Raw genomic sequence first — 15,277 nt, forward strand, 5'->3', positions numbered from 1 at the left:
CAGTTCTCTTTCTTCGTCTCTGATCAATCACTGGTGTGATCATGAGTTTTTTTTGGAACAGTCAAAAATTTTCAAGCCCTATATAATAAAAGTTTTTTAATCGTGTGCTTGTTATTATGGCATAATGTTGAGTTTCAAAGGAAATTGTATAATGATCCCCAATTGGCTTCGGCTGGAATCCATATATAAAAACATTTATTAAAAAGCTCATAAAGGTGTTCACAGTATATAAAGATTCCCCCAAGAAGGGGCATAAATTAAAACTTACACCACAGCTGCAACACTACTAAGCCAAGGGAGGGCAACAGACTCCAAATGCCCTATTTTCACTGTGAAAATCCAAGCTAATCTAAAGCAGGAACATTTAAGAGACATAACAGCGCAAAATGCTACGGACTTTTTGTACAAATTACCCCTAATTTACTCTACACTGAAAAATAATATGTCTGCTGTTTGCAGCATCCAGGGAATAAACTGTAAAAAATACTTATACATTCACCTGATGCTTGGTGCCTTGAACCAAAAAATAGAGGCCTAAGACACACTCCACTCTTGACCATGAAGAACATTAAGGGTCAACTAGAATATGACTAGGCCTGTTATTTGGAGTGATGACATGAAACTGGTCCAGTTTGGATACATGGACCTTCAAATACTGGTGGTTTCATCCTCACATCAATGACCCACATCTGTGCGTGCATGTGGAAATGTGTTATCTCATCTAGACTATTGTCTCACACTTTGAGAGACTCTCCCAGCCCATCTTTTCAAAGACAAATCTGGCAGTAGGGGAACACGAGTGTCCTGCTGGAACGTATGCGGCTTGTTACGCAATGGACAGTTGGGAGAGGTGGAGGGTCATGTGCCTGGAAGCGCTTTCCTTGAAGGCCATAGAGGATTTCTACCTATTCAGAACCATGATAACATGTCTTGTGCCGATTGGATAAAGCATTGTCCTGGTTTATCAGAGATAAAAATAAAAAACGTTGACAGACACTCAATTGATGATTGATGGAGTGGTCAGACCTTTTGGCTCTCAGACTGTGACTATTGATCGAAAATTGGACAACTACACAGTGACTATTGATTGCAAATTGGATACCATCTCAGAAACAGGCCAATTCTGCAGTTTTCTGCTCCAGGAACTATTGATCTTGATACAGTATGTAACTGGCATATGTAATATGTTACGAATTTCCAGAAATTCCAGGCCATTTTGGAGAGGGATGTGATCCTGTCAAGAAAACACTGGAACTTCCAGCAAGATAAGGACCACAATGACTTGATATTGTCAAGTCATTCAAGTTTTGTTGAGAAATGGATCCTGTAATATTCTTGAGTCACTTTCCCCAATTGAGTGGCAATCCCCAGATTTAAATTCCACTGAGAATATTTGGAAATAAAATGGCAGTTACAGTGCGAAAGAAGTCAAAAACGTTTGCTGTTGGTGTTGTGAGAAAAGTGGTAAGGCAAGTAGATATCCAGTGCCAATTTCAGGAAAATGACCATAACGGAACTGACACCTATTGCTGGCTCTATCCTGGAAAGTGGTCCCTCTCTGACTCACTCCATCCCAAGGTTTCTTCTTCTGCACAAGCACATCACAAACACATCATAAGTGGCAATACCTTTAAAAAATAAACAAACAAACAAATAAATAAAAAAAAATGTGTTTTTGTTATTTTGCACACTTTTTTGTATATTTTGTATATCTGTACATAACTGATTTTACTACCTGTGTCTTGTCTTGTCACTGTTTTTTTGTTGCAGTGTAGAGTCCTGTCACTAAAACAAATCCCTTGTATGTGTAAACATACCTGGCAATAAAGCTGATTAGCATTCTGATTATGACAACAGTAATAATTTTGTGATGTCTGAAGCTGGGTCTGACTCTAATGGTCATGTATCCACACAGTCTTGAATTATGCTGTTTCTTCACATGTAAAAGCACAAGAAATAAAATAAACCTGTTTCAATTAAATATTAAACAAAATAACAAAATCAATTTAATGATTCATTAGTGAAACAAAATGCAGAAGAAGATTAAATGGAATTACAAAATACACAAATACAGAATACAGAAAAAATACAGAAATCATAACCTATATACATGAATACAGGCAGCATCATGTGATTTTTTTTTTGTGCACGGTTTTCTATTGCCCATTGCACGGAGGAAGGGCGGTCTCCATTTGCAAGGTGCATCTGCTGCTTGCCATGGAGTGAGGAGAGGCGGCAGCGGCTGCTAAGTGGCTGGAGCGGACTGTGAATTTTTTTTCCAATTAATGCAGGCATGTTTGGTGATATGACCTCACAGCCCAAATTGGAAACACTACATTTACGGCAGGCAAAGCAAAAGGACAATGGAATATTCAAGCCATAGTCGAGAATGTTACCAACTCGTGCAAATACATCTGAGTGCCTTTTCTCGCTTGGTATAATTAATTCAAATGGGCTGGGAAGGGCTATCCATATCTAAGTCAGGCAGTATATTGTGTTGATGGCAGAGTTTTGGAGTATCCAGCATGGGCGCAGAGCTCAGGGTATCCACAGATCCTTAAAAAGTCTTAAAAAGTCTTACAAAACTCTTAAATTGTATTTAAATTGTAATTAAGGCCTTAAATATCATTTAAAATGACTAGTAGCCTAATTTCTTTAGATACTTCCAAATCAGACATTTTGTTCATAACATTTCCCTGGGTTCCTTGCCATCACTCCTTCCACTCTTACTGACAAAATCCTTAGAATCTCAAAGCTTCAGTTTTATATAACATGCTTCTTACCTCAACTTCTGACGCTCAGCGTGGTGCATGGTGTATTATATTGATAATGGTACTGACCCAAGTTGTGATAGGTGCCACTCCAGCTAGTCTTGGCCATATGTTCTGGTCCTCTCCACCCTTTCATTGTTTTGGAAGGGTGTGTTAGACACTCTCTTGGCTATTCCTTTTGTTAACATGTGTTTTTCCCCCCTATTGCCCTGTTTGGAGTTCTTCTTACTGGTCATCCTCTACCACCTAACTTCACTAATCTTGTAGCCTTTCTCACATTGTTGGCAAGACGTGCTATCTTATTATTCTGGAAGAAACCCTGCCCCCTTCTCACTCCCAATACGAGATACGAGACGTTCTTTATTTTATGATTTAACAGTCTCTTTGTGGGACTATTGCTTTGACTAAATTGCAGTCACCCTCTTCAGTACACCCTTTCTTCAGTACAGGTAATACAGGTAGTCTGGTGACATTGACAAAGAGTAAAAAAAAGAAAACTTTGGAAGGAAAATTAATATATCAAACAATAATATTTTACTTAATATACAGTTAATATTGTATTTTAGATGAAAGTGGCCTTAAAAAGCTCTTAAAATTCTTAAACCTGCAGAAACCCTGAGAGGTGGAGGATTGTGTAGTACTTATCTACAGGTCTCAATGTGGGTACACAACATGCTATAAAATATGTGGCAATGTAAACTGTGAGTAGCACGTTCCTATCTAGGGGAGGAGGCATTAACATCCTCAGTTCACGGGCCAGTTGGAAAGCTCCAGAAGTTTCATTGACCAGACAACATTTTGCAGGGTAGGCATGGCTTGTCTCTGAGGGGGCAGTGCCATTTCACCAGGTCTCTGCAATGCGCTATATTGGCTTTCAGAGTGTGTTAGCCGATTCAATTTGTCCTGTTTTTTTTGTCTTTGTGGTGAATGGTGTTAGTTTGTGAAAAGACTGTGATTGTATCACAGACTGTATCAGCAGAGTCTCAGCAGGTCCAATACTGCGGTGAGGATGAGGAGTAGAATGTACATGTGCCCATTGTCTTTTTGGGAACTGCTGACTGGTACGTGTGTGAATCTGTGGGAGTGGCGTGGGCAAGATGTGCTGCACTGCACCAGAGGGGGCTGGAAGGATGTTGGCCTCATGTGAGGCCTGTCCGGGTTGGATCCATCTGTGGGTCGCTCTCCAGTATACAGTAAAGGCCGTCGTTGGTGATCCAGCTCCATCCTGACGATCTCATACTCCTTATGTGGGAGCCGAATCCCTAATATTGTGCAGCCGCCTGTTGACGTCACCTCTTGTTCAATGCCAACCTCCCAGAATCCCTTGCTTCCACAGCTTCCATGCTTTGAGGCATTGAGTGCTGCCACCATCTCCTGATTATATGCACTTACACTCACCTCCGTCACTTTAAAAACCAGCTTGGTGGCCCCACCTACTTTTGCAGATGGCCCACCCCCAGCATAGTGGCCGGATGCACGCACTGTGAAGGTTGCCTGGCGACAGAAAGGGTCAGAATAGTGACGATAGACCCCCTCCCAGGACCGGCTGTCCTCATGAAATGCAAAGTCCCGTGTGAGGAAGAGGACAGATGGGCGTGTCTCACAACGTAGACTTAGCCAGCGGCCTCCCAGGTTGAGAGGAAGAGCAGTGCGAGGAGGCAGTATGGGGGGGCGCTGCTCTGAGGAGCGGTACACCAGAGCACACACAGGGCAAGGGTGAACATGGTGCTGCAAGAGGAGAAATGAGGAGCACATGAGATGGCAGGACATTTATGGAACCTGGTTTTGTGTAACAGCATGTTACTGTTGAACAGTGTGAGAGAACTACAGAATGAAAGGTACACTCTTCATTTAATCAGGTTCCGTATGACCATCTTTAATGTTAATGGAATATTGCCTAGATTCATGTTCATTGCACTCTTGTATACCGTATGTCTTGGAACATTTTTTACAGTCTTTATACACAATTTTATATACTTTTCTATATCCCATATTTTGAGTGCACTATCCTGTATGCTTCTATTGTACAGTGTTAAAATCCAGTTTTGCCTTTCTTGATAAATGTATAAAGTTACTTTATACATCAACAGCTGTGCAGTGCTACAGTGAAGAATGTCTGTTGTTCAGTATTAATGTCTTAATTGTGTGTTAGCATGCATTAAGTAAAGTGTCAGCATGAAGCCCATTACCATGGCATTTTGCAGTGAGGTCTGGTAACCACTAGGTCGGTGCTGGGTCCTTTGGCTCCAGTCAGTGTGAATGTCGCCCAGCAGCAGCTCTTCAATTGGCCTGGTGCTGACTGACTGCTTTGTCTCCACCCTCACCAGCTCTAGCTCCAACATTGAGAAACCTAGAGCACCTAAGCAGTCCTGCCCTTTCCGGATATTGAACAGCTCGTACATGTGGCCTGGTGTGAGCCGGTCATGCCCCAGTCCCTGGCAGAGGGATGACAGATGCTTTGAGGTGTGATTTAGGGCAAGTGTGGAATGTACCACAATGCCCACTTTGAGCAGGTGGTGGTTTGCCTCAGTGGAGCCACGGTAGATCCAGGAAGCTTGTTTCAGGCGCAGCCTACCCAGAATAAGCAACGAATAGGATGGGTGGCTGCAGGCTGAGTCGTGGTAGTAGTGCTGCAGGGCCTTAAACTTGTATCCAGGACTCCCAGAGAATGTGTAAGAGCGCACAAGGAACTCAGGACCTGGACGGACCTCACACCTGGAAAACAGTAGGCTTTGTTAGTTTTCAAGTGTGTGTGATTTAGAGGCACTGCCTCATTTTTAAATTAAAGCAGTAATGTCTACGTTAAGCATTTCAATTGAACATTAACATTTACTCTGTGATGTTACCATGTAGCCCATAACGTAATATATTTGCAGAGAATCAGCCTGTTCTGAAAGTGGCCTGATCAGCAAGATTTTATTCTATGGTGGGGGCTTCATGGAGGGCTATCTTTAATAAAATAATCATTTGACCTGGAGCTGCACATTTTCATTTTTGAAGACATGTTCCTCAGGGAAGGTTCATTGTCATTAAAACGAAAACTGTAATATATGGCCAACCACCCTCCTCCCATCCTCACAGGAGGACCATTGGATGTTCTCTGTTGTTACATCACTGTCTGTTATGGGAACTGCACTGTCGCTGAGCAGAAGGCCCAGCAGCGGATTGTGAGGACAGCAAAAGACTGTTAAACTCACACAATGCTCCATTTACAGCCCAACATAATGTTTGACATTTGCACAATTTCAACTGGTGTTTACCTCATACTAAATCTGCTCATTTTACATTTTTGACATTTTACACATGTTTGTCTTGTCTCGTCTGTGTCTTATTTAAAATATCTTGAATATACCTGAACCTGTAACAGTAATTTCCATAGCCCATTGTACAATGTTGACTGTAGTGTACAGACAACTATAGTGTCTGTAGTGTACAGACAACTAAATATAAATGCACCATGGGGGGTATTCCTGTGAAATGGTATTTCAAGACAAACTGCGTTTATTTGTATTGTATTGATATGTATCGACATACACCTCACATGAATTTTGACTATAATCAGACCTTTTCCATTCACAATGATGGTATATACCAGATTTCAGGTGTGATGATCTTCTGAACACAGATCACATATAATCAGTGATTGCATAATTTTTTTTATTTATAAATGAAATTCATGCTTTGTCTGATCATTGCTGCTCATCTGCATGTTCGTGCCTGGTAGAGACCCATGTGCCCTCCAGTCTGGGTCGTGTTGATGTTGTAATGTTTGCAGCATCCTGTAGGTGGCGAAGTTGAACCTTGCACTGTGGCTCCTCCATCAGGCAAAGTGTGTGGTTAGAGGCTGGGTCGGCAGAGGCAGTGGGCACCTCCCACAGTTTCCCCCCGGACACACACGCAGCTGCAAGCAGAGAAAACATCAAATATTGACATACCTGCTGTCTCCGCAAAACCCCCTCTGCTCACAAAGTTCCTGCTCTGATGTATTGGTGCTTTTATGGCCAGCCCTTCAAATGACAGCGTTAAAAGCCAAAAACAAGCTCCCTGACACCAGAGAAGTGATCAAAGCATTCAGATATATAGCAAGAGGCACCCTCTGTAATGTGGAAGTTCAGGAACACCAGACAAGGCCTGATTAGTGCTGCTGAGTTGTAAATCCTGTTAGACCTCAGTTTATGTGTTTTATACGCAGTTTTTGTGTTTGTATGTGGCTGGTTTGGCTGAAAAGTGGGGAGCATTTAATTTGTTTAACAATGATTTTATTCGTTTCAAGTAATACTGTTGTTTTGTGTCTGATACTGACTTGGGCGAAGCATGGAGGACCACCTGTGAGACCAGCTGTGGGATTCCCTAACACACACACACACACACACACCCAAGACACCCATTACACGACTGTTGCAGAGCATGTCATGGTGTGCACTCTTTGGGTGTGTGATCCTCTGCTTGCTAAAATCATTCTGAATGAGTTCCACATGGAGTGTGCGATGCCATGCCACCCACCCAGCCAATGAGTGACCAGCATTTGACCTCTAATCGCAGAAAGTGCAGAGGACCACAGCTGTTTCCATCTTCATTCTGTTGGGCAGTTGGAGCTTTTCAGATGAGCTCTGCTATATTCTCTATACCAACCTCCCATCTCTATAAAATAGTCACTCCTCAATAGGCAGTGGTTTGGTAAGGAAACAGACCTGTAATCAGAAGGTTGCCAGTTCTAATCCAGAACCGCCATGGTGCTCCTCAGGTACAACTGAGCAAAGCACCGTCCTCACACACCGCTCCCCAGGTGCCTATCAGGGCTGCCCACTACTCCCTCAGGTGATGGGTTAAATGCAGAGACCACATTTCCCATCTGTTTTCCCATCTGTTTCTGGCTCTGCGCTAGCCGTGACACTTTTTTCACAGGTGGGATGGTGTTAAACAAGGTCTCATCAAGATGTCTCTACAAGGGGTGGGACAAATCATACTTTCCACAGTGCTGCTGCATGAAAGTTTGTGAACCCCTTGAGCAGTTTAGATATTTTCTTATTTTATCATTACATTTTTACATTTTACATTTCATTACATTTCTACATTACATTACATTTACAGCATTTATCAGACGCCCTTGTCCAGAGCAACTTACAATCAGTAGATACAGGGACAGTCCCCCACTGAACGTAGGGTCAAGTGTCTTGCTTAGGGACACAATGGTAGTCAGTGGGATTTGAACCTGGGTCTTCTGGTTCATAGGTGAGTGTGTTACACACTAGGCTACTACCACCCCACATCATCATCAGTTTGTTTGTATGAAATGTCAGATATATGTTTATCAATTGCATATACTTAAATTCATGCAATTAGTGTATGTGCAAAAGTAAGTGAACTCCCAGCTGCATTGGTTAAGTGAAGCCAACAGACTCAGGAAAATTACATTTGGATGCTTAATTAATCATTTAAGCAGACCAATGAAATTAGGTTTGGCCAGCACTTATTAAAGGAGAAAGTAAACCAACCAAACCACTGTGGTCTCATACAAAATTAACAATGCCAATCAGTCTGGGGAGGGCTATACAATTACAGCTGCATCCATCCACTGTAAGACAGATAATTTACAAATGGAGGGCCTTCAGCATGACAGCAACTTTTCCTAGAAGTAGACACCCATCAAAAATATCACAAAGGAGTACCAGAAAATTAATAAATCAGGTAAAGGCCAACCCACACACCACCACTAGAGAGTTGTAGACTTAGTGCTCTACAAATGTCTACAATCAGATGAAAATAACATTCATGGGAGGGTTGCTAGAAGGAAGACTGTGCTCTCAAAAAATAAAACAAAGCTGCCTGTTTTAACTTTGCCAGAGAACACTTGAACAAACCAGAAGCCTTCAGGAAGTCCATTTGAACAGACAAGTCCAAAATAGAATTCTTAGGTAACAATCAAAACTGACTTGTCTTCATAAGCCAACACAGCATATGAAGAAAATAACCTCATCCCAACAGTGTAAAAAGTATGGTGGTGGAATTGTGAAGGTCTGGGCCTGCTTTTCTGCTTCTGGACCTGGATGACTCCATATGAATATGAATAACCAGGGATTCTTGACCAGAATTGCCTGCCAGGGAGTTGAAGCTGGGATGAAAATGGATTATGCAACAAGACAATGACCCAAAAAATTCCAGCAAAACTACAAAGGAATGGATTCAGATCTGAAGCCATCTGGTTTGCCCAAAGTCTGGACTTCAACTCAATTGAAATGTTGTGGAAAGACCTGAACATGCCAGATGTCCCTCCAATGTCTCTCAACTGGCTGAGTTCTACAAGGAACACCTGGCAAAAATGCCCATAAACAGATGTGAGAGATGTGTGTTGAATTAAATAATACAAATATATCTTTTATGTGTGTCAATTATTTGGAAGGTGTGCTTTACAAATAGACATTTGGATGTATGTGTAATAAGGTTATTATACAAAAACATTTTAAGCATCTGGAAAGTATTCACAGTGCATTCACAGGGCTCCCGGGGAGCAGCGTATGGGGACGGTGCTTTGCTCAGTGGCACCTTGGTGGACCGGGAACCATAGACACCAGAGATAGCTATACAGGTTATTAACTAATGAAACCAGGGCATGGCCTCCCATTTTGCTCTTTGTTAGCTTTATGCCAGTGGTTCCCAAACTTTTTCTGCAGGCCCCCCTTTTCTGGATAGGAACATTATTGTGCTCCCCCAACCCCCATTTCCATTATATGTTGAAATTTATATCAGCCTTTGAATTTCAAACACTGTTTCAATACTAAAAGAAAATCAATGCTTCTGTTTTGCCTCTACAATTTTGCAGTAAATAACTTCAATGTATAATTCCGAATTTTAATACATTCACATAAAAAAAAATTGAAGCACAAATTTTTTAAATATATTATTCAGCTTGCTCAAATTCAACTTATGAAAATCAGGCTCAGGCTCATGATGCTCCACTGTACCATTAAAAGTTATCGTTTTTTTTAAGTCTTCATCAGTAGCTCATTGGAAAAGAATGGTGGAAAGTATACTACATCATGTTCCCAGCAAGTTGCAATCACCCATAAAACATTTTTTCTATATCAGGGATGAACCTCGGAACCCATGACCCTGAAGTACCCCTGGCCAAACATCATTAATAGCGATAAATAGGGTCACATTTGCTGTAAGCCTTTTTTCTGATTCCTTTTGCCTCAAGCTGACCTTCTCAAGCTGATGTTTCCAACCGTACCCCTGACTCCCGATTCTGATTTCTGATCGTACGCCCGATTCCTGATCTCAGCCTGCAACACCCCATAGGCCTGGATAGGTATTGAGATCCTTCTCTCCCATGGCCCCGATTATTTATTTCTACACTTAAAAAAGTTGTGAAGCATTTTTTAAGTTCTCTTTTTTTCAGTGTTGAGAGGAGTGTATTTTTGTTTACATGAGTGTATTCACAAATTATGACATGGGCAGGTAAGATGATGCATGGATGAGCTGACAAATTACATTGTGATAGGGAAGTGTTCAGATGAGTTGAACCATCTCATCAACAGAAGAGAGAAAATCATATGATAAACTCAATATGAAGTTGTACCATTAGCTCTTGCTTCATGAGGAGCCTGGAATTCCGCAGGGTGTGTGTCTGTGTGTGTGTCCTCCACTGCCAGCCACAGAGAGCGTATTGATTTATAGAGACTGGCCATTTCTGCGCAAACCCCAGACATCTGTCTGTGTGTTTATGTGATTATGGTTTGGCAGCTTCTCTCATTTTGCCTCTCTCTTTTTCATTACAGTTCTGGAGTTATACCTTGACTCCAGTTAGCAGAACTTGTGCAGGTAGCTGATTATCTGGAGATGTACACATAATTGTTTTGGTACCAAATATATTTTTTAAGCATTTTGAACATTTTGCACACATTCATATTCAAAGCTCACACATATGGAGATGAAATTGAATGTTCACACCTAATTTCTCCGTAATGTATCATATTCTCACTCTTTCTTTCATCATTTCCAATTAAACTGTGAACGCTCTTTTGCTATCCACAAGTGAAACTACTTCTGTGATTTTTAAAGACTAAAGATATTATTTAAGGCACTGAATTCATTCTTTAAATGACTGAGATTAAGTCTGGAAAAGTACACATAGAAAATAAGTGGTCTATGAACCACCATGTTGTAGCTGGTGGCTAATGGACATTCCAGGTTCATGATGATCTTATCTTTCATTCCCATTGGTATTTCATAAACACAAGTCACTCAAAATCACATTGTATGATGTTTCAAAATGTCCAATCTCAGACCAGATGAACAAACTCAGTATAAGCCCACAGTGGGTACAGAAAGTATTCAGACCACCTTAATTTTTTCACTCTTTGTTATAGTGCAGTCATTTGATACAATCATTTAACTTCATTTTATTCCTCATTAATGTACACACAGCACCCAATATTGACAGAAAAACACAGAATTGTTGACATTTTTGCAGATTTATTAACAAACTATCATATCACATGAACCAGGCTGAACCCTGTCTCCGCACGTCCCCTCTGATGCTTCTTGCGTTGCTCCCTGCCCCCCGCAGGGAGGTGGTCCCGGTCTCTCCAGCAACTGTTTACTGTACCACTGGGTGGTGCCTTCTGGGCACGTGCAGCCCCTCTCGCTGCATATCCCTGATGCCTGTGTGGGGGCTTCGCCGGACCATCTGCTCAGCCCCTTCTGCATCCGTTGGGATAAGCAGACCTGCCTGTCCCAGCTGGATCCTCATGCCATCCTGGAGGCTCTGTGGCGCTCCACCCCTCTGGTGGCGGACCCATGCACCTCCGCCCCTCTGGTGGCATCCATGCACCAATGCCTGGCCCGCCCTGCTTACCGGCTACTGGAGGACCCAGCACCGTCCCACACCATGGGGTCTTCCTGTACTGCATCCTGGTTGGTTCTGGGTGTGGTGGTGGGGCAGGATTCGATCCATGGCTTCGGCTCCGTCCAATTGAACTCCGCCCTCAGCAGCTCCAGGAAGTCCCGATAACCCATTCTGTCTGTCTTTCCTCATTGTCACAAGGCTGTGCGAGTATGATGGTGATCTTCTCTGCGTCTTACAGAGAGGGAAGAGCAGCAAAGTTCACACCACAGGATGTTAAAAGGGACTGGCATGTACCAGCAAACGGGGGCGCTGGTGTTGCGCTGCAGTTCAGCTGGGGAACGTCCAGGCAGAGGGTAGGCGTGTCCACGAACAGAGTTGGAGAGGCAGAGTTGCTCCAGCTTACCCCCGTGTCGCCATCTTCCTCTTCGCTGTCTGTCTCTCCCTTGCTGTCTTCGCACCATCAAAAGTCACTTGGGTCCCCACAGACCTCTCGACGACCTCTTGTTGTCGTCCATCATCCCACTGGAAGTCACATGGGTCGTCCACCCTGCACACACCCTTGAGCCAGGGTATGATCAGCTTCCATGGGCAGAACTCTGGCCACTCCTGCTGGAGCCGGCCCATCTCCCCACTAGAGGAACGCTTCCTCATTGGGGTTCTCCTCTGCTTCTGTTGTCACTTCCAGGTTTTTTTGGATTATACCACGGCCCTCCTCGCCACGGCTCGACCCCCCTATCACCGGGAAGAAACTGCTCAACCCGTACTTGGGGGTCTTATCCCGGCACATCTCGCTGTGTCCTGGCGCGTCTCGCCGTGGAACTCCCCAACACCATGGCCGATACTCCAGTGCTCCCCGACGGGCACCCATGCTCATCAGGACTGGCTGAGTTCTTCTCTGTGGTTCTCCTCTGCCTCTTCGCACTTGCACTTCAGTTGGAAGCTGCGACATTCTGTGCAGAGGTGGGACATCCTGGGATTTTATTGATAATAATAATAATTATTTATTAATAATAACACAACAAAAGAAAAATGGCATGAGGGCCGAAAACAGGGGAAAAAGGGAAGAACAAAAACAAACCTGCAGGCGTGTGGTGATTGCCAGAACTGAAAACAACACTATGCCTACGTTGCACGGTCCACATTGTGTTCGGCCAAACTGAGCTATCGGGGGAGAAGAGATTTGGTGACTGAGGTAAAGAGCTCCAGAGATGCAGTCGGGAGATGGGAGAAAGTTGTAGAAAGTCAACCCTCCACCAGTTGGGGCTTTATGGTAGAGTGGCCTGATGGAAGCCTCTCCTCATTGACACATTTTTGCAGCTGTAGGGACAGGACAACTGGTTGCAATCAAGGAAAAGATGAACGTGACCAAGTGCAGGGATGAAAAAAACAACTCTAGAGTGCTCAGGACCTGTTGAAGGTTTACCTTCCAACAACACAATGATCCTAAGCACACAGCTAAAATAATGAAGGAGTGGCTTCACAACAAATCTGTGACTGTTCTTGAATGGCCCAGCCAGATCTTTGACTTAAACTCAATGGAGCATCTCTGGAGAGACCTAAAAATGGCTGTCCACCAACATTTACCATCCAGTCTGCTAGAACTGGAGAGGAGAGAATGCCGGAGGATTCCCCCCAAATTCATGTGTGAAAAACTTGTTGCATCTTTCCCAAAAATATTTAATAAAGGCTGTAATAGATCAAAAAGGCTGTAATAGATCAAAAAAGAGCTTCTTCTAAATACTGCACAAAGTTCTGAAATTCTGTCAATATAGGGTGCTGTGTGTACATTAATGAGGAAAAAAAAACTTTAAATAATTTTAGCAAATGACTGCAATATAACAAAGAGGGAATAATTTAAGGGGGTCTGAATACTTTTCGCACCCACAATGTATTTATAGTAGTATCTGTGTGCAGAGCACATGAACATGAATATTGCAAAATATGCCAGGGTATCTGCAGGTTTAAGGAAGCCAAATTTAAGACTTTTTAATACACCTTGTCACGGCCAATACACCTCCAGCCCACCAGAGAGTGCCAGACCAGTTGGGGAGACGGCAACCCGGAAACAGAAGTGAGAGTGGGCAGCGCCAAGTATAAAAGCCAGGTGACACTGAGGAGACACTGCCCGCTCTTTGACTAATTTATTCCCAGAGATGCCAGCCTTATTTCCCAACGCCCAACTGATTGTAATCCAGGACCACGACCTTTGCCTGTCCCTGACCTAGAACTTTGCCTGCCCCTCTTGTGACGACAATCTTAGTTAAATTTTATCATATGCGAATGCAATATGATATTGCATTCGCAATACCCATGGGTCATAACACAGAGTCATGCGTTGTGGCCCCGGCACAACGCATATTAAGCGCATCGCGCCTGATGCTGCATATGCCATCTTCTCTGCGTCCATCAGATGCCGCTCCTGCACTGCCGGAGACGCTGTCCGCTCACCTGTTCAATCCACGGCGCTGAAAGAAACTGCTCGTGTGCTGAGAGAGGAGATCACAACTCTGTTGCACAAGGGCACGATTCGTGTGACCCCAGAGCACCAAAGCTCAGAGAGCTTTTTCAGCCAATACTTTGTGGTTCCAAGAAAGGGCGATGGTATTCGGCACGTTCTGGATCTAAGAACACGGAACATGTACCTCCGGTGTTACACATTCAGAATGTTAACACAAAAAACCCTGTTATGTTGTGTTCACCTTCACAACTGGTTCACAACGATCGATTTAAAGGACTTGTATTTGTATATGTATCCCCCACACAGGAAAATCCTGACATTTGCATTTGAAAGTGTGACATACAAATTTCAGGTATTCCATTCGGGCTGGCTCTAGGGTTTTCACGAAATGTGTGGAAGCAGCGATATCTCCACTGAGGGACAGGGTAATGTGTCTGATGGTGTACATAGACAATTTGCTGATATGTGGCAACTTGCGATCGTGAGTCATGTCTCAAACAGCGCTGCTTATCTGATAGCACCACGTTGACCAGGTCACCCATAGTTGATGAAGATAACTCAGCTGCTTTATGCGCTGCCCTGGTGTCTCAGGCAAGGGGGACTTTTAATACTCTGCCGGAAGTCTGGACTTTGTGGACCAGGCCCGTGAGAAGTTTAATCTGACCTAGGCTGGCACTCGACTTAACATGATCGGCACTATTCAGGGCACTGTCCACTAGGTCACTGTATGACCTGAAGTGAAGAGTGTTTGAGAAGTGGTGTGTCAGACATCAGCTTGTGTTCAATCAGTGTTCTGCTTCTGCAGTGCAGGAGCTACAGGAGCTACTGGAGCAGGGAGGGGCTACTATCTAGTAATATATTTACTAATGCCTGCCACATAGGTGTGGGGGTGGTGTCAGTGGAGTCAGACGTCTGCGCCCGATCACCAGGCTACTTGTGCCCCCCTGGAGGTTGTCACTGGTGTTGAGCCTCTGGCAGAGGTAGAGCAGAGAGCATTGTCCTATTAGACAGCCCTGCTTCTTGCACTATTTACAGCCAATCTGGTGAGTGAGCTGCCCTCTATGTGCACCCAGCCTGCATGCAGTTTTCTGAAGGTGACACCAATGTGACTTTGCGCCCCAATACGGCGTTCGTCGCGAAAGCCTTGAATTATTTCAGCTGCCAAGCCGGAAGGTGTGATTTAATTTGGCTTCAGCAAAT

At 43.6% G+C, this 15,277-nt stretch overlaps 1 protein-coding gene across 1 annotated transcript in view; it reads right to left on the reverse strand.

The window, feature by feature from the left end:
• Positions 1-2,152: 2,152 nt before the first annotated feature.
• apcdd1l (adenomatosis polyposis coli down-regulated 1-like) overlaps positions 2,153-15,277 on the reverse strand; it is a 36,527-nt gene continuing 23,402 nt past the window's right edge. The window contains exons 3-5 of the mRNA XM_028960777.1: positions 6,489-6,672; positions 4,961-5,486; positions 2,153-4,499 (exon numbers count right to left, since the gene is read on the reverse strand). Of these exons, the coding sequence (XP_028816610.1) occupies positions 3,744-4,499; positions 4,961-5,486; positions 6,489-6,672 (1,466 nt within the window). The 3' untranslated portion in view covers positions 2,153-3,743. The remainder of the gene's footprint in view (positions 4,500-4,960; positions 5,487-6,488; positions 6,673-15,277) is intronic.

The sequence above is a fragment of the Denticeps clupeoides genome, chromosome 2 (assembly GCF_900700375.1).
Source record: "Denticeps clupeoides chromosome 2, fDenClu1.1, whole genome shotgun sequence".
In the NCBI taxonomy this organism is placed as follows: domain Eukaryota; kingdom Metazoa; phylum Chordata; class Actinopteri; order Clupeiformes; family Denticipitidae; genus Denticeps; species Denticeps clupeoides.